At 40.0% G+C, this 26,578-nt stretch overlaps 1 protein-coding gene across 6 annotated transcripts in view; it reads left to right on the forward strand.

The window, feature by feature from the left end:
• The window catches only part of RABEP1 (rabaptin, RAB GTPase binding effector protein 1), a 115,958-nt gene that overhangs the window by 30,574 nt on the left and 58,806 nt on the right, over positions 1 to 26,578 (forward strand). For 4 of the 6 annotated variants that reach the window (XM_023184544.1, XM_023184548.1, XM_023184547.2 and 1 more), the window contains exon 2: positions 7,487 to 7,615. The exons of 1 other annotated variant lie outside the window; for it this stretch is intronic. In XM_023184544.1, the coding sequence (XP_023040312.1) occupies positions 7,487 to 7,615 (129 nt within the window). Of the gene's footprint in view, positions 1 to 7,485; positions 7,616 to 13,901; positions 14,049 to 26,578 lie in introns of those variants that run through there. One more of the 6 variants, XM_023184546.1, reaches the window with a different exon arrangement.

A 26,578-nucleotide genomic window follows, 5' to 3' on the forward strand; every position in this document is an offset into this window, starting at 1 on the left:
CGTGGTTAAAACTGCAGTAGCTTCAGATTGTAAGAGGAGCCTTGGTTTAATAGCAATTGAAGTGGAAAGGGTTTAAGGACAGTATTGGATTACATTAATCTTGTGGGATAACAATAACAATGTGGGGTTGTGGCAAAAAAAAGCTAGAGTAGATTTACCGTACATTGTTAAAGGTATAGTCCCCTGAAGAAAGGAGGTATTTCTGTTAGACTCTATGCTGGTATTCTGTTTAGATCAGACTGTCATATTTTATGTGGAACTTTGACTAAGTTTAGTTTGAAGGGTGAGCAACTTGGATAATGAAGCATTTAGAAATCATGATTAGGAGAAATCTGGAGAAGAAAATAGGGTAGGTGTGAAATGTCAGATACTAGAAAATCTCTCTAATTCTGGAGAGCATAACTAAAATCTTGGAGCAGATTGAGGGGAATGTTACTAAAAAAAGATTTTTTTTTTTTTTTTTTTTTTTTGAGACAGAGTCTCACTCTGTTGCCCAGGCTGGAGTGCAGTTGTGCAATCTCAGCTCACTGCAGCCGCCTCCTCCCCAGTTCAAGCGATTCTCAAGCTTCAGCCTCCTGAGTAGCTGGGACTACAGATGCTTGCCACCATGGCCAACTAATTTTTTTTTTTTTTTGGTAGAGATGGGGTTTTGCCATATTAACTAGGCTGGTCTCGAACTCCTGACCTCAGGCCATCTGTCCCCTTCGGCCTCCCAAAGTGCTGGGATTACAGTCATGAGCCACCGCGCCTGGCCAGTTTACCTTAGTTTATAAAGTTACTTTATAAGCTTTTTAATGTTTTAGATGTTTTTTTTGGAGTGCAGTGTTGCCATCTTGGCTCACTGCAAACTCAACCTCCCAGGCGCAAGCGACAGACACACGCAACCATGCCTGGCTAATTTTTGTATTTTTAGTAGAGATGAGGTCTCACTCTGTTGCCAGGCTGGTCTCAAACTCCTGGCCTCAAGCAGTCCTCCCACCGTGGCCTCCCAAAGTGATGGGATTATAGATGTGAACCACTGGGCCTGGCTAGAAAAATCTTAAAATCTTAAGTGCAGTGTAAAAAATGATTATTTTGTAGACTGTGAGTTTCTTTTTCTTTTTTTGAGACAGAGTCTTGCTCTGTTGCCCAGGCTGGAGTGCAGTGATGCGATCTTGGCTCACTGCAAGCTCCGCCTCCTGGGTTCACGCCATTCTCCTGCCTCAGCCTCCCCAGCAGCTGAGACTCCAGGCACCTGCCACCACTTCCGGCTAATTTTTTTTGTATTTTTAGTAAAGATGGGGTTTCACCGTGTTAGTCAGGATGGTGTCAATCTCCTGACCTCATGATCTGTCCGCCTTGGCCTCCCAAAGTGCTGGGATTGCAGGCGTGAGTCACCACGTCTGGCTGACTGTGAGTTTCTTTTTTTTTTTCTTTTTTTTCTTTTTTTTTGGAGACGGAGTCTCGCTCTGTCATCCACGCTGGAGTGCAGTGGCTCGATCTCTGCTCACTGCAAGCTCCAACTCCCAGGTTCATGCCATTCTCCTGCCTCAGCCTCCTGAGTAGCTGGGACTACAGGCGCCCGCCACCACGCCTGGCTAATTTTTTGTATTTTTAGTAGAGACGGGATTTTGCCATATTAGCCAGGATGGTCTCAATCTCCTGACCTTGTGATCCACCCACCTCGGCCTCCCAAAGTGCTGGGATTACAGGCGTGAGCCACTGCGCCTGGCCAACTGTGAGTTTCTTAAGAGCAAAATTTAAAAAATGATATTTTTGTGTTAAAATATTCTGACACCATTTTGTATATGTATACTTTTTTATGAGCAAATAGATTGAGGTAGAGCAATAAAATAGCATAATTATTAAAATAAGATGAAGCATCTCATTGCCTTTTGATTTAAATGTCATCAGCATAATTCTTTTACTACTCTGAATGCCATTTGGGATATTCATTACAGTCTTTTTTTCTATATAATTTTTGCATAGCTCATACTGTGCTATATATAACATTGTATTTATTTATTTAATATAACTTTTTCTGGCTTGGTATTACTTCACTGAATGAATATGTAAGATGGGTAGGATATACCTACCATACTTAATAGTTTTATTTTATTTTATTTTATTTTTTGAGACAGGATCTCATTCTGTCGCCCAGGCTGGAATGCAATGGTACGATCTTGGCTCACTGCAACTTCTGCCTCCCAGGTTCAAGCAGTTCTCGTACCTCAGTCTTCCAAGTAGCTGAGATTACAGGCACGCACTACCATGTCTGGCTAATTTTTGTATTTTTGGTAGAGACAGGATTTCACCACATTGACCAGGTTCGTCTCGAACTCCTGTCCTCAAGAGATCCACTTGCCTTGGCCACCCAAAGTGCTAGGATTACAGGCATGAGCCACTGTGCCCGGCCAATAGTTTTATTTTAAAATCCAATGACACACAAGATAAAACATTTGAGTTTTAGGAACTATTCAGATTCTTTGAGCCCACTGGAGTTTTTTTTTTTTTGTAAATTGGTTGAAATAGGTATTTTCTTGGAGTTCGAAAATCTTTAAACAAAAAGGTTTTGGTCGTAGTACATTTCATGTTGCTTATATCTTCATCAAATTTAGTGTAAAGATGCCAGGTGTGGTGGCTCACGCCTGTAATCCTAGCACTTTGGGAGGCCAAGGCGGGTGGATCACTTGAGGTCAGGAGTTTGAGACCAGACTGGTCAACATGGTGAAACCCCATCTCTCCTAAAAGTACAAAAATTAGCTGTGAGTGGTGGTGGGCACCTGTAATCTCAGCTACTCGGGAGGCTGAGGCAGGAGAATCACTTGAACCCTGGGAGGTGGAGGTTGCTGTGAGTTGAGATCACACCGTTGCACTCTAGCTTGGGCGACAAGAGCGAAATTCCGTCTCAAAAAAAAAAATAAATAAAAAATTATTATAAGTTTTACTTGTAAAAGGAATGTAGTAGTAGGACACAGCTTGAGTCTTAGAAATATTTTAAGTTATTACGTGTTCTCTTGTTTATATCAAAATTATTAGGTCTTTACTCCATTTATTTATTGTATTCTTTTTTCTTTTTGTATTGCTGTTGTTAATTCAGACATTCTGAATTGAGTGACATAGTAATTTTTTTCCTTTGGATGTCAAGCATTATAAGTAGCCATTGCATAGCTGGACGTGGTGGCTCACACCAGTAATCCTAGCACTTTGGGAGGCGGAGGCAGGTGGATCACCTGAGGTCAAGAGTTCGAGACTAGCGTGGCTAACATGGTGAAACCCTGTCTCTATTAAAAATACAAAAAAAATTAGCCTGGTGTGGTGGCAGGCTCCTTTAATCCCAGCTACTTGGGAGGCTGAGGCAGGAGAATAGTTTGAACCCAGGAAATGGAGGTTGCAGTGAGCCGAGATTGCGCCACTACACTCCAGCCTGGGCAACAGAGCAACAACTCCGTCTCAAGAAAAGAAAAGAAAAAAAAAGAAAGAAAGAAAGTAGGCAATGCATTAGATAATGTCTCCCTTTTTCTTATTGCTCAAATGAAGGCAACAAATACGGGATATATGGAACTGTTGACAAAGGCTGGTATACTGATATTCTCAGCCTTCTAAATTTCAGGTTTAATGTTGTTGAAGGCTGGCAATACAGTAATGACTTTGTTCGTGATGCTATAAAGATACATGGTAATAGGGAAGGGTATGAGCTGGAAGTCTCAGCATGGAACTGAGTCAGAATCATGAAGTTGGAAGTGACTTCTGGTCTTCTCTGGCTACATACAAAGTCATTTGATCACTACTTTTTTTCTTTATTCATGAAATAAATACTACCAATTTAATGACAGCTAACATTTATCAACTTTATGCCACACTAAGTACTTTTTACTTGAACTGTTAGCTAATGATTGTGACCTATTAGCTGCCATGTTATAAAAAATAATGCAGCATTTTGTGTGATGAGAGCTGTTTTTTCCTTGATTTGTGGTTGGTTGCTAATGCATTAGGATACGCTTATTTGTAAACTTTCTCATATTTAGGGTGAATTGATTTTTCTAGATGTTGTAGTAAAGGCATTCTTGTAAAAAGCTGTTTTCTTGTCTTTCTATATTGTAGAATTGCAGTATGTTAGAAGTACTTGAGGTGGATGATCACTTCTTTAAAAAAAAGAGAAAGACAATTACTCGATGTACTCTCAAAGGGATTATGATTTCTAGAACTGAACACTGTCCTGAAGCCTGGAGAGAGCCAGGCTTTGTGGGTATAGAGTGGGTCTAAACTGTGGGCCAGAGCCATGAAGGGGTTGGGAGTAATGGAAACCTACTTAATCTTGGCTGCATCTTTAACGGCTGCATTTTTGTTTTATTGATTCATTTGTCTCAGTTCCTAATTATAAACACATTAATGTTGAGAGGTATGGATGTTTTGGTTATGTGTGCATTTTGGTAGAAGGTAGGGATAGGAGGGGATACATCTTAGAGAAAAATAAGAATAGACAGATTTTGGTTTTTCTCTTTCCTTGATTCCCCAGAGCCCTTTGTTACTTCTATACTAAAGTGTTACGTGGAAAAGTTTAACTTATTAAACAATGTGGATCTAACAATAAAAATACCAGTAAAATTAGCACAGAGAACAGATTTCTTTCATAATTTCAAATGGTAATATGAAATAATTGCACATTTTTTCCTTCCAGTGGATTTCTCATCCCTCTTTTTCTCAAAGTTTTATCAAACCTTCTGTTGATCAGAAGTTGTTGCTTTGACTTAGAGACCCTACGTGTTTGTTCCTCAAAATAATTACCATTAATGACATGGAACTCAAACCAGCAGTCATCCTGTTTCTGCAATGATTACACTTATACTATTAAATCTATAGTGAGGCTAGTTTCAAGATCTCATGGGAATGAACACATAGAGATACTTCTCGACTTAACCATGGAGCTATACCCATTATAAATTGGAAATATCATTAAATGCATTTAATACACTTAACTTATGGAACATCATAGCTTAGCCTAGTTACCTTCAATGTGCCCAGAACACTTACATTAGCCTACAGCTGGGCAGAATCTTCTAACAGAAAACCTATTGTTGACAAAGGCTGGCATACTTATATTCTCAGCCTTTTAAATTTCAGAAGGTTTAATATTGTTGAAGGCTGGCATTATAGTAATTAGTTTGTTCTTGATGCTATAAAGATACATGGTAGGCTGGGCGCCGTGGCCAAGGTGGGCAGATCACCTGAGGTCAGGAGTTCAAGACCAGCCTGGGCAACATGGTGAAACCCCGTCTCTACTAAAAATACAAATATTGGCTGGACACAGTGGCGTGTGCCTGTAATCCCAGCTACTCGAGAGTCTGAGGCAGGAGAATCGCTTGATTGCTTGAGCCTGGGAGGCGGAGGTTGTGGTGAGCCAAGATTGCGCCACTGCACTCCAGCCTGGGTGACAGAGTGAGACTCTGTCTCAAGAAAAACCCAAAAAAGATACATAGTAATAGGGAAAGGTATAAGCTGGGAGTCTAAGCATGGAACTGAGTCAGAATAAGTTACTTCTGGTCTTTTCTGGCTACATACAAGGTCATTTGATTACTATTTTTTTGTTATTCATTAAATAAATACCACCAATTTAATGACAGCTGACATTTATCAAGTTATAATAAAGTGCTGTATATATCATGTAATTTATTGAATCCTGTAGTGAAAGTTGAAAGTGAAAAAGAATGGTTATATGAGTACCATAATAAAGTGGAAAAATTGTAAGTGAAACCATCAGTTTGAACCATCTGTACTGGTTTTAGTTCATTGTCAAAGAAATAGATATCTGCATAGAAGAGAACTTTGAGAAGCATATGGAAGGCTGGGCGCGGTGGCTCATGCCTGTAATCCCAGCACTTTGGGAGGCCGAGGTGGGTGGATCATTTGAGGTCAGGAGTTCAAGACCAGCCTGACCAACATGTCTCTACTAAAAATACAGAAATTAGCTAGGCATGGTGGTGCATGCCTGTAGTCCCAGCTACTTGGGAGACTGAGGCGGAAGAATCACTTGAATATGGGAGGCAGAATTTGCAGTGAGCTGAGATCGCACCACTGCATTGTAGCCTGGGCAACAGAGCAAGACTCTTGTCTCAAAAATAAAAAAGCATATGGGAGAAATTAATGGGCCATGATTCTGTTACTCATACATAAATCATTGGTACATTTTTTCCAGTCTTTTTTTCTATACATTTTAAAAATCAGCTCTCAATTAAATTGAGTGAGTGATTGGGAGAGGGGATAGCCTTCGAAGATAATCTCAGATCTCGATTAAAATTGTAGGCAAATCATCGTTATCTGGAGTGACTTGCAGCAGGAAACTTGGACCTCTGCTGGCCTAAGTAGTTAGTGGTTGATTAGTACTAACTGATATCCCCTAAAGGGATTATGGTCATAGCTTTAAGGCTGAGATGCTGTTGGGGCAAAAGAGGAGATCAGGGGTTTGGACAGCTGGACCTCCTATTTATGCTTCAATCAAAAGAACCCTTGGGTTTGGTCAGGGAAGGCAGTCATTTAACCAACTGAGTCCAAATTATGGTGTCCATAAAGTAAAAAAAAGTCTGCTAATCCCCGCACACCATGATCAATGTTGAAAACATGGAAGAAAACCAGATTATCTCTCAGTAATTGAGAGTTCATATAGAATGTACAGTTCTGTATCCTCTATGAATGGGTTTTTGATTATGATCTCAGTATAATGGTAATGGATCATTTTGAAGTTGGAAGAATAGTTCAGTCTGGTATGGCTGCACTAATTAGGGAACCCATTAGATTCTGCTTGTGACATTTGAAAGAAATGGGAAATAGCAAGATTGGCAGTGGGTTTATGTGTGGGATAATTAGCTCAAATAATCCAATATTTAACAGTTGTAAAATTGAATTGCTATTCAGTTGCACAGAGGCACTTTAGAAGCTCTTTTTTTGTGGGGAAGTTGGTCTTATGTGATTCTCTGTATATTTGTGGTTTCACTTTACATGACTCATTTACAGTTGTGTATTAAGTCTAATAGAAGGGTCTTACTTTTTTTTTTTTGAGACAGAGTCTCACTCTGTCACCCAGGCTGGAGTGCAGTGGCGTGATCTTGGCTCACTGCAACCTCCGCCTCCCGGGTTCAAGCGATTCTCCCGCCCTAGCCTCCTGAGTAGCTGGGATTACAGGTGCCTGTCACCATACCTGGCTAATTTTTGTATTTTTAGTAGAGATGGGATTTCTCCATGTCGGCTGGGCTGGTCTCGAACTCCTGACCTCAGGTGATCCACCTGCATTGGCCTCCCAAAGTGCTGGGATTACATGCGTGAGCCACTATGCCTGGCCTGTCTTACTTTTTTTAACATTAGAATATCCTAGCATATGGTGGATTTTTGGAAGAGACTTGACTACTTGTTTCATGTATAGCAATGTGCAGCTGGAATACTAATTTATTGTTTTATAAATTTATTTATAAATAAAAGTTATTACTTGTTAACTAGTATTTTTTTCCCCCAGTTTCTCTTCAGCAACGGGTAGCAGAATTGGAAAAAATTAATGCAGAATTTTTACGTGCACAACAGCAGCTTGAACAAGAATTTAATCAAAAGAGAGCAAAATTTAAGGAGTTATATTTGGCTAAAGAGGGTAAGTTTATAAGTCTCCCACCACCTTCAATGCGAAAATGGCCTCAGAGTGTTGAGTTTCTTGGTAGTAGTGTTAATTTTATCATTGAATAAACCTTGATTTTATTTGTACTTGCATAATAAAAGAATACTGTTTAAAGGCTAGATTAAGAATGAGATTGAAAAAACAAGTTGAAAAATGCCTTCTTCGGATTTTGCCTTGTTTTTTGATCTTACTGTTGATACTTAGGTTGCATAGCCTTGAGGTGAGAGACGGTCATTGCTCTTACACTTGAGATCCAGTGTGGGCAAACTAGGATTGTTGGCATTCTAATAACATCTTTAGCTATGTTATCTTTAATTCCTTGAAACATCAGTTTTACCCAACAAATATTCAGTTATTTATCAATAAATGTTTATTTAATATCTACTATGAGGCAGACGTTATACTTACATATTGGGTATACAGAAGGAGCAAAATTCATGTGGTTCTTTAACTTGGTTGAACTCAATGAGCCAAGCAGATGTTAAGTAATTGTGTGATGAGTTGTTAAAAAGGAAATTGCAGGCTGGGCACGGTGGCTCATGCCTGTAATCCCAGCACTTTGGGAGGCCGAGGCGGGCGGATCAGCTTAGGTCAGGAGTTCGAGACTAGCCTGACCAACATGGAGAAACCCCGTCTCTACTAAAAATACAAAATTAGCCAGGCGTGGTGGCGTGTGCCTGTAATCCCAGCTACTTGGGAGGCTGAGGCAGAAGAATCACTTGAACCCAGAAGGCAGAAGCTGAGGTGAGCCGAGATTGCGCCATTGCACTCCAATGTGGGCAACAAGAGTGAAACTCCATCTCAAAAAAAAAGAAAAAGGGAAACTGTATAAGGAAAATACATGAGAGAACATGGTGTGGGACCTAATTTGAAGGATCAGGGAAGGGGCCCATTTTAAGTACTGACGTAGAATAATGTGGATATGGCTTCCACAGCTCTCTAGACCAGTGGTTCTCAAAGTGTGATTGTGGAACAGCATCATTATCATTATCATCACCTGGGAAAGTTGTTAGAAATGCAGATATTTGGGTCCCATCCAGATTTACTGAGTGAGAAACTGTGGAATTTGGGTCCAGAGGCACACTAAATTTTGAAAACTGCTCTAGTTTATAATAGAATAGTGGCTCTCAAATTCTAACGTGGATAAAAATCACCTGGAGAGCTTGTTAAACCACAGTATGTTTGGGTGGAGCCCAGAAATTTGCATTTCTTTCTTTTTTTTTTTTTTTTTGAGAGGGAGTCTCGCTCTGTCGCCCAGGCTGGAGTGCAGTGGCCGCATCTCGGCTCACTGCAACCTCCGCCTCCCGGGTTTATGCCATTCTCCTGCCTCAGCCTCCCGAGTAGCTGGGACTACAGGCGCCCGTCACCTCGCCCGGCTGGTTTTTTTTTTGTATTTTTTTAGTAGAGACGGGGTTTCACTGTGTTAGCCAGGATGGTCTTGATCTCCTGACCTTGTGATCTGCCCATCTTGGCCTCCCAAAGTGCTGGGATTACAGGCTTGAGCCACTGCTTCCGGCCGAAATTTTCATTTCTAATAAGCTCATAGATGATTCCAGTTACTGCTAGTTCAAGTACTACAGTTTGAGAAATCCTGTTCTAGACTAGTGATCATGCAGCTTTTTAAACTTGTGAACTCTGTAAAATATATACTTACATACAACCTTTATACATTTTAAAGTTGATTAAAATTTTTTGCTTGAAAAGATGTGAAGGATACAAGTTTTATATTGTTGATATTTATAATTTAAATGAAAACTTGGTGCTTTTTTTTTTTTTTTGAGATGGAGTCTTGCCCTGTCGCCCAGGCTGGAGTGCAGTGGCGCAATCTCAACTCACTGCAACCTCTGCCTCCCAGATACAAGCGATTTTCCTGTCCCAGCCTCCCGAGTAGCTGGGATTATAGGCATGCACCACCATGCCCAGCTAATTTTTGTATTTTTAGTAGAGACAGGGTTTCACCATGTTGGTCAGACTGGTCTCGAACTCCTGACCTTGTGATCTGCTCTCCTCGACCTCCCAAAGTGCTGGGATTATAGGCATGGGCCACCGCACCTGGCCAACTTCGTGCTGTTAGACATATCCAGTGGAATGAAAATATCAGTGATTTAATGTGCATTGTCATCTGTTTAACAAAAAAACACATGAATAGCTTTTTAGCAGAAATTTTACCGTGGTTTTCCTCCTTGAGTTTTCTTCTTTACATCTCCGTTAGAATTTTGTTCTTAAAAATGGTTTTGGAATTTGAATGTGCATTTGTTTCTTTTTCTGTTTCTTTTTTTTTTTGAGACCGAGTCTCACTCTTTTGCTCAGGCTGAAGTGCAGTGGTGTGATCTTGGCTCACTGCAACCTCCGCCTCCCGGATTCAAGTGACTCTCGTGCCTCAGCCTCCCTAGTAGCTGGGATTACAGGCCCATGCCTCAATGTGCTGTCTCAAAAGAAATAATTTCTGTCTGGTTATTCAGTATCTTTTTATGAATTTATCCTCTCCCTTTTAAAATTTGTTTATGCTTTTGAATTAATCAAGCACCACTGTCCTTCTGCAATGGTATATTCTCGTCAAGATGACCTGTAAAACATTTGATGTATGTATAAAAGGTTGTGGTAGTATTTTCTTTGATGATCAGTTGAAACCCAGCAGTATGATGCTGGCTAATGATACCCGTTTTCTCCTTTACCTCTTATACCAAAACCTCTGTAGCTTGTTCATCCTGTCTACAGCTAATTGAAGTCAATCTTGTCTAAACCTTGTTTTGCTTTCTTTTTCTGTGTCCCCAGTAAAGCTGTTAGGGTTCCTTTGTTTTCTTATTTTTTTGACATTATAAAATTGAATTTTCCCAAAAATTCTGAAGAAATGAAAATGACCAAGAACCTCCCATTTCTGAAATGCATTATCAACTGCAGCTTTAGATCTGTGAATTAAAGAGCTTGTAACATGGGTTGGTTCAAAAAGCATGCTTGGTTTGTTAAAATTTCATTGATGACATCTAAAGCCAGTAAATAGTCTTTTTGTGTACTATTCTTTCTTTACTGTCCAAAACGCTCAATAAACGTAGCTAGCCATAGCAAACAGTTGGGGTAGCTTTTTACAAAATTTCAAAACTGTGATCCTTTTTGAGAGTTTTTGAGAGGCATTCCTAAAGAAAATGCATAGTATATAAAAGATCATATGCCGATTACTTAGTTTTTATCTTGGCTGTTAGCCTATGTCATAATAGAAATCAAATGTGAAGATTTCCCCTGAGACAGCAGCTTTTATTGTATCTGCTGTGAAGTCTAAATCTAGTCTTTAATGATTGCCACAGGTGTTTACAGTATAAACCAGGATTTTGATGTCGACAGCAGTCTTTGTTTTATCTTTCAGGAAAACCAGGTCAAGGTAACTCTGAAAGTCCAAACATTGGTTTTTTCCCAATAGGTCCACCTTTTGCTTTAGTGTTGTAATAGCTCTGTTTGCACTTGTTTGGAGAATAGCTGAAATATAAGTGCAGACGGTAATGAAAAATGCACCTTTTTACTTCTCTTACTGTCTGTTCTTAGTACTTATTCTTTTTTTTTTTTTTTTTTGAGATATGGAGTCTTGCTCTGTCGTCGCCCAGCCTGGAAGCCTGGAGCGCAGTGGCACGATCTCGGCTCACTGCAGCCTCCGCCTCTCAGGTTCAAGTGATTCTCCTGCCTTAGCCTCCTGAGTAGCAGGGACTATAGGCACGTGCCACCACACCCGGCTAATTTTTGTATTTTTTAGTAGAGATGGGGTTTCACCATGTTTCCCAGGCTGGACTTAGTACCCATTCTTTTCGAAGCCAACTTCAGCTGGGAATGTTATAAATATTTCTGAAAGTTTTATTGCTTTTCTGTTGAAGTATCTTCTCATTCAGCTTTTCTTTAACTACAGAGCTTGGCACTACAGCAGTGTTTGTTTTGTGCTCTGGAAATTTGTAGTGTTGCCAATGAGTAAGAGACGGTTACATGAAACAGAACAAAAGGCCATATAGTTCTCAATCTGACAAAAAATAGTAGGAATAGAGTTTATAGCTAATCACCAGAAGACACTGAAGTTTTCTACTGGTGTTCAGAAAGTCTTTATACACGGTTGTAATTTATACATAAAGCTGTTACACTAACTAATCAGAATTTCAGTAGTGAAAAGCTAGATTTAGGAAGCTATCTGTGGTTCCAGTGACATAAACTTGCACTTAGATATGGAAATGAAAACAGTGTATAAAATTAACAATTAAGACCCATTAGTATTACTGTAAACAAATGATTAGAAATTAAAATAGTGTTTGCTAATAGATTTAACCAGTAGAGACGATACAGAGATTTTAGTAAATTAGAAAGCAGTACTAGACCTACTCCTGAGGTCAGGAGTTTGAGACCAGCTTGGCCATCGTGGTGAAACCCCATCTACTAAAATGCAAAAATTAGCTGGATGTGGTGGCAGGCACCTGTAATCCCAGCTACTCAGGAGGCTGACATAGGAGAATTGCCTGAATCCAAGGGACAGAGGTTGCAGTGAGCTGAGATCGCGCCACTGCACTCCAGCCTCGGTGACAGAGCAAGACTCTGTCTCAAAGAAAAAAAAAAAAAAGAGTGTAAGAAACAATACAAAATACAGAAATTGATTTAAAAAAAATATATATTTTTAAATTTTTATCTTTTGAGATGGAGTCTTGCTCTGTCGCCCAGGCTGGAGTGCTGTGGTACTGTGTTGGCTGACTGCAACCTCTGCTTTCCAGATTCAGTCGATTCTCCTGCCCTAACTTTCTGAGTAGCTGGAATTATGGGCACCTGCCACCACGCCTGGCTAATTTTTGGAGGAAACACATCCCCACTTATTCTTTGAGGCTAGTGTTATCTTGACCTCAGAACCAAGGAAGACATCACAAGAAACTTAGCCCAGTATTCCGTGGGAATATAGATGCACAAATTCTCACGAAAGAACCAGCAAATCAAATTAAGCTACAGGTAAAAAGAATCACACAGCATGAAAAGTGGGATTCATCCCAGGAATTCAAGGTTGGTGCAACACCTGAAAATCAGTAGGATAAAAAGCAAAGACACATGATCATCTTACTAGACAGAAAACGTGTTTGACAAAACCCAACACTGTTTCGTGATAAAAACACTAAAACAGGAATAGAAGGGAACTTTGTCATCCTGAAAATGGACTTCTACCAAAAACTTACAGCTAACATCACACTTAATGTTTAAAGACCAAATGCTTTTCCCCTAAAGCCAGAAACAGGACAATTATGTACACTCTGACCACTTCTGTTCAACATTGGAAGTGAGGATCTATCTAGGGCACTTACCCAAAGAAAGAAAAAGGAAGGGAATCCACATTGAAAAGGAAGAAATAAAACTACTATTCTCTGATGGCATCCTCTTTCACATACAGACTCCAAGGGAATCCACTACAAAACTATTTAAAACTAATAAGTGAGTTCAGCAAGATTCAGGATATAAGAGCACCATACAAAAATCAGCTATATGTATGAAATGGCATTAAAGAAACAGTTCCATTTACAATAGCATCAAAATGAATAATGTATTTAGGAATACATTTAACAAAATAAACTCAAAACTTGTACTCTGAAAACTTCACTATTAAATTAAAGGAGATCTGGGCTGGGCGCAGTGGCTCATGGCTATAATCTCAGCACTTTGGGAGGCTGAGGCGGGCGGATCACCTGAGGCTAGGAGTTCAAGACCAACCTGGCCAACATGGTGAAACCCTGTCTCTACTAAAAATGCAAAAATTAGCCAGGTGTGGTGGTGCATGCCTGTACTCACAGTTAACTTGGGAGGTTGAGGCGGGAGAATCACTTGAACCCGGGAGGTGGAGGTTGCAGTGAGCTGAGATCGCACCACTGCACTTCAGCCTGGGAGACAGAGTGAGACCCTGTCTCACACACACAGAAAGGAGATTTAAATAAATAGATCTCTCATGTCCATGGATTAGAAGTCTTAATATTGTTATGGTGGCACCACTCCTCAGATTGATGTACAGATTAAATGCAGTGCCTTTTAATATCCCAGTTGGCTTCCTTGTAGGAATTGACAACTGATCCTAAAATTTATATGGAAATTCTAGGGATCTAGAATTGTCACAACAACCTTCAAAAAGAAAAAAGTTTGAACACACACATCTTGATTCCAAAACTTATTGCGAGGCAACAGTAATCCAGACAAGGTGGTACTATCCTAAGGACAGACATAGATCAATGGAATAGAATTACATTCTCAGTTGCTTTTCCACAAGGTGCCAAAACCGTTCACTGGGGGAAAGAAAAATCTCTTCAACAAATTGTGCTGAGACATTTGGATATCTACATGCGAAAGAATGAAGTTGGACCCCCTACCATCTGCCAGAGTTAACTCAAAATGTATAAGGACCTAGATGTGAAAGGTAAACTATAACTCTTAGAGGAAAACATAGGGTTAAGCTTTTGTGACCTTGGATTATTAGGCAGTGTTTTCTTAGATATGACACTAAAAGTGGAAGCAACCAAAGAAAAATGAGATAAATTGAACTTCATCAAAATTAAAAATACTCATGTTTTCAAGGATACCATAAAGTAAAAAGACAACCCACCGAATGGGGCAGAATCTTGCAATTATTATATTGGATAAGGGTCTAGATTACATAAAGACATTACAACTCAGTAGCAAAAAGACAGTCCAACTAAAAATGGACAGTGAATCTGAATAGGCATTTCTCCAGAGGAGAAACACAAATGGCCAATAAGTATGTCGTTAGGTGATCAATGACATTAGCCATCAGGAAAACACAAATCAAAATTATAAGATGCCGCTTAGTACCCACTAGGATGGCTCTAATTAATATGTCTGACATTAACAAATGTTGGGAAGGATGGAGTTACCACATCCATTTAAACATAGAGTTACCATTTGACTCAACAATTCCACTTCTAGGTATATACACGCAAAAAATGAAAATATTTCCATACATAAACTTGTACATGGATTTTTGTAGCTGCATTATTCATAATAGTGAAAAAGGAATATCCTAAATGTCCATCAACTGATGAATACATAAACAAAATGTGTTTTTTCTTATCCATAGAAAGGAATGAAGTACCAGTTCTACAACATGAGTGAACCTTGAGAAAACATTACGCCGAGTAAACAAAGCCAGTCAGAAAACATCACATATTGTATGATTCTGTTTATATGAAATGTCTAGATTGGCAGTCTATAGAGATAGAAAGTAGAATATTTGTTGTCTAGGGTTGGTGGGGTGGGGAGTTCAAGATGAAAGAGCACAAGGTTTTTTCTGGAGTGATGAAAAAGTTCTAAAATTGATAGTGGTGATGGTTGCACAAGTCTGATTGAATATATTAAAAAGTTATTGAATTATATACTTTAAATGAATTGTTTTATATGTGTGATACTGTAAAATATATATTTGGGGCGGGTGCGGTGGCTCACGCCTGTTATCCTAGCACTTTGGGAGGCTGAGGTGGGCGGATCACCTGAGGTCAGGAGTTTGAGACCAGCCTGACCAACATGGAGAAACCCTGTCTCTACTAAAAATAAAAAATTAGCCGGGCGTGGTGGCGCATTCCTGTAATTCCAGCTATTTGGGAGGCTGAGGCAGGAGAATTGCTTGAACCCAGGAGGCGGAGGTTATGGTGAGCCGAGATCATGCCATTGCACTCCAGCCTGGGCAATAAGAGTGAAACTCCACTTAAAAAAAAAAAAAAAAAAAAAAATATATATATATATATATATAATATATATAATGTATATTTATATACATATATATTATATATATAATGTATACATATATATATAAATATAAATATATAAAGTGATAAGTGTCTTTGTTAATGAGCTGACTGATGGCTGGCAGCCCCTAGGTAATTTCAGGATAGGGGATGGTCACCAGAAAGACTAACACAGGATTAGAGGTTGGAACTTCCAATCCTACCTCCCAACCTCCAGGTAGAGAGAGGAGCTAAAGGTTAAGTTGATCATTAGTGGCCATTTAATCATGTCCATGTAATAAAGCCTCTGTAATAACTGAAAAGAACAGGGTTTGGAGAGCTTCCAGGTAACTGAAGACGTGAAGGTTCCTGGAGGGTGGTGCCCCAGAGAGGGCATAGAAGCTCCATGCCCCTTCCCACATGCCTTGTCCTGTGCACCTTTTTCTCTGTACCCTTTGTAACAAAATAGTCTTATAATAATCTGGTAAATGCAAATAAATGTTTCCCTGAGTTCTGTGAGCCCAGTGACAAATTAATCAAACCTAAGGAGATGGTTGTAGGAACCTCAGTTTATAGCTGGTCAGTCAGAAACACAGGTAAAATAATTTTGAAGCTTACAATTGATATCAGAAGTGGGCTTCAGTCTTGTTAGACTGAATTTTCAGCTTGTGTGATCTGATGCTATTTCCAGGTAAATAGTGTCAGAATTAAGTTGGAGGATACCCAATGGGAGTATGCTACCAAAATTACTGATTGGTTACTGGTGGGCGAAAAGTAATATGTGAATTATATCTCTATGAAGTTGGTACAAAAAAGTACAGTAAGCCAATCTAAGTAAAAAAAGATTACTAACACAAGAGAAATTAGTAATATCAGAAATGAAAGAGGAGACTGCACTCTAGATCCCATATATAGTAAAAGGATAATATAAGAAAATTATGGAACAACTTGATGATTAATAACCTTTCAAAAAAGAAAGCACTATGCCCAGTTGTGTTCACTGGTGAGTTCTGTCTGCCATTTAAGGAAGACACTATACCATGAGTTACACCAATCTCTCTGAGTCTCTATTCTCTATAATCCTTCAGAAGATAGAAACAGAGGGAATACTTCCTAACTCGTTCTGTGAGGTCTGCATAATCCTAGTCTCAAAACCATACAAAGACATTTAAAGAAAACTACAGACTTATATCTATCATGCACATATATGCAAGATTCCTTGACAATATCTTAGCAAATCCAGTCCAACAATGTATAAAAGTTACACACTGCAGCCAAGTGGCATTTGTGTAGGTACTCAAGACTGGTTCAACATTCAAAAATCAATGTATAACTTACCATATTTGAGGTGATGGATATGCTAATTGCACTGATTTGATCATTTCACAATGTATAGATGTATCAGAATACCACTTTGTACCCAATACATATGTACAATTATTATTTTTCAATTAAAAAGTTTAGGCTGGGAGTGGTGTCTCACGCCTGTAATTCCAGCACTTTGGGAGGCCGAGGTGGGTGGATCACGAGGTCAGAATATCCAGACCATCCTGGCCAACATGGTGAAACCTTGTCGCTACTGAAATAAAAAAATTAGCCAGGCATGGTGTGCACCTGTAATCCCAGCTACTAGGGAGGCTGAGGCAGGGGAATCGCTCAAACCCAGAGGTGGAGATTGCAGTGAGCTGAGATCATGCCACGGCACTCCAGCCTGGTGACAGAACGAGACTCCGTCTCAAAAATACATATATATATTTGTCACATATGTATTTTTTTCCTTTTTGAGACAGAGTTTCACTTCATCATCTAGGCTGGAGTGCAGTGGTGCAATCTCGGCTCACTGCAACCTCTGCCTCCCAGGTTCGAGCGATTTTCCTGCCTCAGTCTCCCAAGTAGCTGCAATTACAGGCGCCCACCACCACACCTGGATGATTTTTGTATTTTTAGTAGAGATGGGGTTTCACCATGTTGGCTAGGCTGGTCTTGAACTTCTGACCTCAAGCTGCCTGCCTTGGCCTCCCAAAGTGTTGGGATTACAGGTGTGAGCCACCAAGCCCAGCCTACCAGAGAAATTTAACAAGGATATTGAAATAATTAAACAGAAGTCTCAGAACTGATAAATATATTTTCTCAACTGGAAAATTCATTAGAGGCTTTCAGTAGCAAAGTGGATCAAGCAGAGGAAAGAAGCAGTGACCTTGAAGACAGGCTGTTTGAAAAAACAAAGAGGAGAAAAAAGAATGAAAGCAATGAAGATGACCTACGGGATGTAGGAAAGTATTTCAGAAGACCAAAGCTAAGAATTGTTGGTCTTCAAGAGGGAGTTGAGCAAGAGCAAAGGTAGAAAGCTTATTCAAAGAAATAGCAGAAAACTCTCCAAAACTTGGGAAGGATATAAATATCCACATGCAGGAAGGCCAGGGGGCACCAAAGGAATTTGACCCAAATAAAACTACCCCAAGGCATATAATAACCAACTCTCAATGGTCAAGGACAAAGAGAGGATCCTAAAAGTAGCAAGAGAAAAGTAGCAAATAACCCTAATGGAGCTTCAGTTAGTCTGTCAACAGACTTCTCAGTACAAACCATAAAGGTAAGGAAGGATTGGAATGACATCTTCAGTGTGCTGAAAGAAAAAAAAAAATCGAACATCTAAGAATCATATATCCAACAAAGTTATCCTTCAGATATGAGGGAGAGATACCTTCTTTCCCAGACAGAAGTTGAGAGAATTGACCACTACTAGACCCATCCCACAAAAAGTGCTGAAGGGAGTTCTTCCATTTGAAATTTTAAAAATGCTAAGACACCAAAAAAAAGTATAAAACACACTGGTAAAATTAAGTACATGGACAGACTCAGACATGGACAGAGTTAGACTCTTAATACTACAATTGATAACTCTAGTATAAAGCCCAAAAGACAAATCTACCAAGAACAATAATAGCTATGGCAGCCTATTCAGAGATAGGTAATGTAGACATGTGTAAGTTGAGACTACTAAAATTCAGAATGTGGGGAAAGTGGAGCTAAGTTGTAGAGGCTTTTTTTCCCACTTTTTTCTTTGTTTTATTTTTTAAGATGTCTTCTCATTAACTTGTTATCTACAAGATTTTTTTGTAAGCCTTATGATAAAGACAAAACAAAAACCTATAATAGATTCACTAAAAGTCAAAAGCAGTGAATTAAGACATACTACCAGAAAAAATCGTTTAGCCCCAAAGACAGAAAGGAAGAGAGGAGTTACAAAACAACCAGAAAACAAGCAATACAATGGCAGTAGTTTAAGTCCTTTCTTACAGATAACACTGAATGTATATGGATTCAGTTCTCCAATTTAAAGCCTGAGTGGCTGAATGGTTAAAGAAGCCACAACTATATGCTGCCTACAAGAAACCCACTTTGGCTGGGTGCAGTGGCTCATGCCTGTAATCCCAATATTTTGGGAGGTTGAGGTGGGAGGATCACTTGAGACCAGGAGTTTGAGACCAGCCTGGGCAGCAAAGTGAGAACCTGGCTCTACAAAAAATAAAACTGGCCGAGTGCAGTGGCTCACACCTGTAATCCCAGCACTTTGGGAGGCCAAGGTGGAAAGATTGCTTGAGCCCAGGAGATCGAGACCAGCCCGGGCAACATAGTGAGACCCCATCTCTACTAAAAAGTACAAGATGTGGTGGTATGTGCCTGTGGTCCCAGCTACTTGGGAGCCTGAGGTGAGAGGATCACTTAAGCCTAGGAAGTCAAGGCTGCCATGAGCTGTGATTGTGCCACTGCACTCCAGCCTTGATGAGAGAGTGAGACCCTATCTCAAAGCAGAAATTAGCTGGGCATGCTGGCATGTGCATGTGGTCCCAGATACACAGTAGGCTGAGGCAGGAGAGTTGCTTGATCAAGCCTGAGAGGTTGAGGCTACAGTGAGCTGTATTTGTGCCACTGCACTCCAGCCTGGGTAGCAGAGCATGACCGTGTCTCAAAAAAATAAACTCAAGAAACCCACTTTATCTGTTAAGATACACATAAAATGAAAGTGAAGAGCTAGAAAAGGATATTTCATGCAACTGGAGACCAAAAAAGAGCAGGAGTAAGTAAGTATACCTATGTTAGATTAAAATAGACTAAAATCTAAGACATAAGAAAAGCCAGGTGCAGCGGCTCATACCTGTAATCTCATGGCTTTGGGAGGCCTAGGTGAGAAGATCACTTGAAGCCAGGAGTTTGTGATTAGCCTGGGTAACCCTATCTCTAAAGCAAAATTTAAACTGTAAAAATTAGCCCAGAGGCCGGGTGCAGTGGCTCACGCCTCTAATCCCAGCACTTTGGGAGGCCAAGGTGGGTGGATCACCTGAGGTCAGGAGTTCAAGACCAGCCTGGCCAACATGGTGAACTCCCATCTCTACTAGAAATACAAAAAATTAGCCTGGTATGGAGGCGGGCACCTGTAATCCCAGCTACTTGGGAGGCTGAGGCAGGAGAATCACTTGAACCCAGAAGGTGGAAGTTGGAGTGAGCCGAGGTTGCCCCATTGCACTCTAGCCTGGGCAACAAAAGTGAAACTCCATCCCCAAAAAAATTAGCCAGGCATGATGGTACATGCTTGTAGTCCCAGCTACTTGGGAGGCTGAGGTGGGAGAATTCGTTGAGCCCAGGAGTTTGAAGTTGCAGTGAGCTATGATGGTGCCACTCTGCAGGCCAAGTCTGGGTGACAGTGAGACTGTCTCAAAAGAAAAAAGACTGTAAAAAGAGGCAAAAAAGGTCATATAATAATAAAGGGGTCAATTCAGCAAGAGGACAATTATATATGCACCTAACGCTGGTACTTTCAAGTACATATAAAACAATCTGGTGAGAGAGACTGCAATACAATAATGAAGGACTTTGTCACTCTCCTCTTACTAATGGGCAGATTATCCAGACAGCAAGTCAGCAAAGAGACATCAGAATTAAACTACACAGTAGATACAGAAATCCTCGAAAAAAAATACTGGCAAACTGAATTCAACAACATATTAAAATGATCAATCACCGTGATCAAGTAGATTACTCCTGAGGATGCAAGGATGGTTCAGTATACACACTAAATAAATGTGATACATCACATTAACATAACCAAGAACAAAAGCCATATGGTTGGCCAGGTGCAGTGGCTCATGCCTGTAATCGCAACACTTTGGAAGGCCGAGGCGGGCGGATCACTTGAGGCCAGGAGTTTGAGACCAGCCTGGCCAACATGGTGAAACTCCGTCTTTACCAGAATTTCAAAAAATTAGCCTGGCATGGTGGTGCACACCTGTAATCCCAGCTACTCTGGAGGTTGAGGCACGAGAATTGCTTGAACCTGGGAGGTAGAGGTTGCAGTGAGCTGAGATTATGCCTCAGGGGTGATGGAGTGAGGCTGTGTCTCAAAAAAACAACAAAAACTACATGGTTATTTCAATAGATGCTGCACAAGCATTCAGTAAAATTCAACACCTCTTTATGATACAAACCCTCATCAAATTGTGTATAGAAGGAACATACCTCAAAATAATAAAGGGCATACATGACAAACCCACAACTAACATCATACTGTATGGGGAAGAGTTGAAGGCCTTTCCTCTGAGATCTGGAGCAAGACAAGGATGCCCACTTTAACCAGTTTTATTTAATATAGTATTGGAAATTGCAGCCAGAACAGTTAGGCAAGAGAAATAAAGGGCATCCAAATTGGAAAGCATGAAGTTAAATTTGTCTTGTTCACAGATGACAGGATCATCTTTTTTTTTTTTTTTTTTTTTTTTGAGACGGAGTCTCGCTGTGTCGCCCCGGCTGGAGTGCAGTGGCTTGATCTCAGCTCACTGCAAGCTCTGCTTCCCGGATTTATGCCATTCTTCTGCCTCAGCCTCCCGAGTAGCTGTGACTACAGGCGCCCGCCACCTCGCCCGGCTGGTTTTTGTTTTTGTATTTTTTAGTAGAGACAGGGTTTTACCATGTTAGCCAGGATGGTTTCAATCTCCTGACCTCGTGATCCGCCCGTCTCAGCCTCCCAAAGTGCTGGGATTACAGGCTTGAGCCACCGCGCCTGGCCCGATGACACAATCTTATACTTTGAAAAACTTAAAGACACCACCAAAAAAGTTTTTAGACTGATAAGTTTAGTAAAGTCACAGGACACAAAATACACAAACATCATTAGCATGAATATATACCAACAGTGAACAGTCTGAAAAATCAAAGAAATCCCATTTACAGTGACTACAAAACACAGACACACACACACACACACACATATATATATATCTAGGAATTTAACCAAAGAAGTGAAAGATCTGTAAAACACTGATGAAAGAAATTTAAGAGGACACACATACAAATGGAAAGATACTCCATGGTCATGGATTTAGGAGAGTTAATATTGTTGAAATGACAATACTACCCAAAGCAATTTACAGATTAAATACAATTCCTATCAAAATACTAATGACATTTTTCACAGAAACAGTAAAAGAAATCTTAAAATTTGTATGGAACCAGGAAAGACTCTGAATAGCCAAGGCTATACTTAGCAAAAATAACAAAGCTGGAGGCATCACACTATATAACATCAAAATGTACTACAAAGCTATAGTAACCCAGTCAGCATGGCACTGACATAAAAACTGACACATAGACTAATGGAACAGAATAGAGTACCCAGAAACAAATCCATTCATTTGCAGTCAACTCATCTGCAACAAAGTCACTAAGAACATTCAATGAGAAAAGGAGAGTCTCTTTAATAAATGGTGGTAGGGTGACTGGATAACCATTTGCAGAATGAAATTAGGCCCCATATCTCTCCATATACACAACAGTCAAAATAGATTAAAGATTTAAATCTAAGACCTGAAACTATGAAACCACTAGAGGAAAACATTGGGGAAATAGACATTGGTCTGAGCAGAGATTTGTGTGTGTGTAAGACCTCAAAAGCATAGGCAAAAATAGACAAATGGGATTACATCAGGCTAAGAAGCCTCTGCCAATAAAGGAAACAAAGTGAAGAGACAAGCCACAGAATGGGAGAAAATATTTGCAAACTACCCATCTCATAAGGGATTAATAACTACAATATATAAAGAAGTCAGTAACCAAAAAGCAAATCTTATTTAAACACAAGCAAAATATTTGAACAGGCATTTTTCAAAAGATATAAATGGCCAAGAGGTATGTGAAAAGATACTCAACATCACTGATCATTAGAGCAATGCAAAGCAAAACTACAATGGGATATCCTGTCACCACAGTCAAAATGGCTTTTATCAAAAAGGCATTCATCCACTGATGGTGGGAATGTAAATTAGTACAGCCACTGTGGAGAATAGTATGGAGGATCCTCAAAAGACTAAAATAAGAGTTGCTGTATGATGCAGCAATTCCACTATTGGGTATATATCCAAAAGAAATTAAATCGTTGGGCGTGGTGGCTCATGCCTGTAATCCTAGCACTTTGGGAGGCTGAGGCAGGTGGATTGCCTGAGCTCAGGAGTTCAAGACCAGCCTGAGCAACATGGTGAAATCCTATCTCTACTGAAAAAGCAAAAACAAACCAAACCCCTCCCCCCCAAAAATTAGGCGTAGTGGTGCGTGCCTGTAATCCCAGCTGCTTGGGAAACTGAGGCAGGCGAATCGCTGGAACCTGGGAGGTGGAGGTTGCAGTGAGCCAAGATCACACCATTGCACTCCAGCCTGGGCAACAAGAGCAAAACTCCGTCTAAAAAAAAAACAAAGCATGAAATCCTGTCATTTGCAGCAACATGGATGGAACTGGAAGTCATGATGTCAAATGAAAGAAGCCAAGCACTGAAAGACAAGTGTCACATGGTCTCACTTGTGGGCGCTCGTGAGAAGACAGACTAGACTGGTGGTACGAAGGTCAGGGAAAGCTGGGCTCGGGGGAGATGAAGAGAGGTTGCTTAATGGGTATGAATATATGGTTTGATAGAAGAAATAAGACCTAGTGTTAAACAGATCAATAGGGTGACTCTTGTTTACAGTAATCTATTCTAGATTTCAAAATAGCTAGAAGAATTCAAATGGTTCTAGCGTAAAGAAAAGACAACCCCTGCTGCCATGGGGAAGAAAAAAAAAACGACAAATATTTAGGGTGATAGAAACCCCAACTACACCCAGTTTGATTTTTACAAGTTACATTAATGTATTATCACATGTACTTTGAACTATGTACCTCTATTCATCAATAAAAATAAAGTGCAATGGTAACAAAATGAACAGCCCCATTACCAAATGGGCAAAAGACCCAAACACCTCACTAAAGAATATATGCAGATGTCAGGTGAGTAGATGAAAAGATTATTAGACTATGAGAATGGCCTAAATCCAGAATACTGCCAATACCGAAAAATGCTGGTGAGGATGTGGAGCAGCAACAACATTCATTGCTTGTGGGAATGCAAAATGACGTAGCCACTTTGGGATATAGTTTAATGGTTTCTTACAAAACTAGGCATACTCTTGCCTTTTGATTCAGCAGTCATGCTCCTTGGTATGTAATTAAATGACTTGAGAAGCTTTGTCCCCAAAACTTGCACAAATATATTTATAACAGCTTTATTCATAATTGTCACAACTTGGAAGCATGGAAGATGTCCTTCAGTAGGTTAATAGATGAATAAACTGGTATATTGAGACAGTGGATTATTATTCCATGCTCAAAAGAAATGAGCTATTAAGTCATGAACAGACATGGGGGAAAGTTAATGCATACTACTAAGTGAAAGAAGGCAATTTGAAAAGGCCATATACTGTGTGATTCCAAGCATATGACATTCTGGAAGAGGCAAAACTATGGAAACAAAACAAAAAAAGATCAGTGGTTGCCAGGGGTAGGAGGAAGAGGGGGTGAATACGTAGACTACAGAGAATTTTTAGAGCAGTGAAACTATTTTATGTGATACTATGGTGGTGGGAACATGTCGTTATACATTTGTTAAAACCCATAGAATGTACCACATTAAGAGTGAACCCTAGTGTAAACTAAGTGGGTGATGATAATGTACCAGTGTAGGTTCATCAGTTGTATCAAATGTGCCACTGTGGTACAGGGTGCCTGTAGTAGAGGAGTGTGGATGTACAGGGCTGTGAGGCATATGGGAAACCTCTATTTTCTGCTCAGTTTTGCTGAGAACCTGAAACTGCTAAAAAGTTTATTGAAAAAAATAAGAAAATACAGTTATGTATTGCTTAGTGATGGCGACACTCTCTCAGAAATGCATCGTTTGGTGATTTTGTCCTTGTGCAAACCTGATGGAGTGTACTGACAAACACCTAGATGGTACAGCCTACTACACATGTAGGCTACATGGTATAGCGTATTGCTACTAAACTGAAAAGCTGTACAGCACATTACTGAATACTGTAGGCAGTTATAACAGTGATATTTTTGTATTAAACATAGCTAAACAGGCCGAGCATGGTGGCTCATGCCTGTAATCCCCGTACTTTGGGAGGCCGAGGTGGGCGGATCACCTGAGCTCAGGAGTTCGAGACCAGCCTCCCAACATGGCGACACTCCATCTTTACCAAAAATATAAAAATTTGCCGGGTGTGGTGGCACATGCCTGTAATCCCAGCTACTTGGGAGACTGAGGCAGGAGAATCGCTTAAACTTGGGAGTCGGAGGTTGCAGTGAGCTGAGATCACGCACTGCAGTCTAGCCTGGGCGACAGAGTGAGATTCTGTCTCAAAAAAAAAAAAAAAACCCCAAAAAACAAACCCAAAAGCAACATAGCTAAACAAGATGTGTGACACTATGATGTTGCCATGGCTAGATGTCACTAGGCAATAAGAATTTTTCAGCCCCTATAATCCATGTAACCACTGTCATGTATGTTTTTTGTTGTTGACTAAAACGTGATTATTTTGCATATGACTGTATGTCTGAGATTTGTCTCATAATATATATGGAGTGCATATGGATGGATTGGGGATGATTTGCCATGAGTGTATGGTTACTAGAGCTGGCTGGCGCATACATGAAGTTTATAATAATTTTTGATATCTGGTAGGGTAAGTTTCCCCACTTACTCAAAATGATCATGGCCTTTTTGTTAAACTTTTTCGTATATAAACATTTAAAAATAGACAAAAGTAGACAAAACAGTATAAAGCTATGTTAATTTAGACAGTATATAAAGTATTGGCATGAAAATAGACAACTTTTATAGAACAGAGTTCCCCAGATCAAACCCTCACAAATGAGGAAATTTGAAATATGACAGGCCGGGCGCGGTGGCTCAAGCCTGTAATCCCAGCACTTTGGGAGGCCGAGACGGGAGGATCACGAGGTCAGGAGATCGAGACCATCCTGGCTAACACGGTGAAACACCGTCTCTACTAAAAAAAAAAAATACAAAAACCAGCCGGGCGAGGTGGCGGGCGCCTGTAGTCCCAGCTCCTCGGGAGGCTGAGGCAGGAGAATGGCGTAAACCCAGGAGGCGGAGCTTGCAGTGAGCTGAGATCCGGCCACTGCACCCCACTCCGGGAGACAGAGCCAGACACCGCCTCAAAAAAAAAAAAAAAAAAAAAAAAAAAGCCAAGCAAATATAGTAAAAAGTAAAAATTCTCTTTCACCTCATCACTGAAAGTTTGTGTATATTTTCACGCTTTTTGGTATACCTTTATATACATCTATAATGCTTAAATGCAGTGTTTTTCTAAATGGAAGGATACTGTACATAATACTTTGCAGTTTTTATAATTTCTAGTCGATGGGAAGGCCACAAAACTATTCTAGAAGATCTTTGCTTTAAACAGTAGTAAAGACATTTATCTCTTCTGTTGTTTTAAGTGCCTTGGAACAGATTTTTTGAACAACAGCAACATTCAATATTGATTTGCTCAGTGTTAGTAGTGAGATGCCTTTAGTAGTGAGATCGCACCTTTCAGAGAACTTTCTACATGCTCTGTAAAATAAAGCAGATACGTGATTGACTGCTTCATGATTTTGCTAGGCACCATTTAAATCCTTTTCCCTTTCTCAGAAAGTGCAGAGTCATCCATTTTGGAGCAGTTAGTTCTTGCAGATCTACCAATTACCTGTGGTTATAGGAGATGATGTTTCTCTCTCTGACAGTGGAAAAAGGAATTAACCTGCAAAGTTCAGTTCTGTAACTAGACAGAGCTGTGCTGGAAATGAAAATAAGTTCTTTCTTTTTTTTTTTTTTTTTTTTTT

The sequence above is a fragment of the Piliocolobus tephrosceles genome, chromosome 16, assembly GCF_002776525.5.
Source record: "Piliocolobus tephrosceles isolate RC106 chromosome 16, ASM277652v3, whole genome shotgun sequence".
Classification (NCBI taxonomy): Eukaryota; Metazoa; Chordata; class Mammalia; order Primates; family Cercopithecidae; genus Piliocolobus; species Piliocolobus tephrosceles.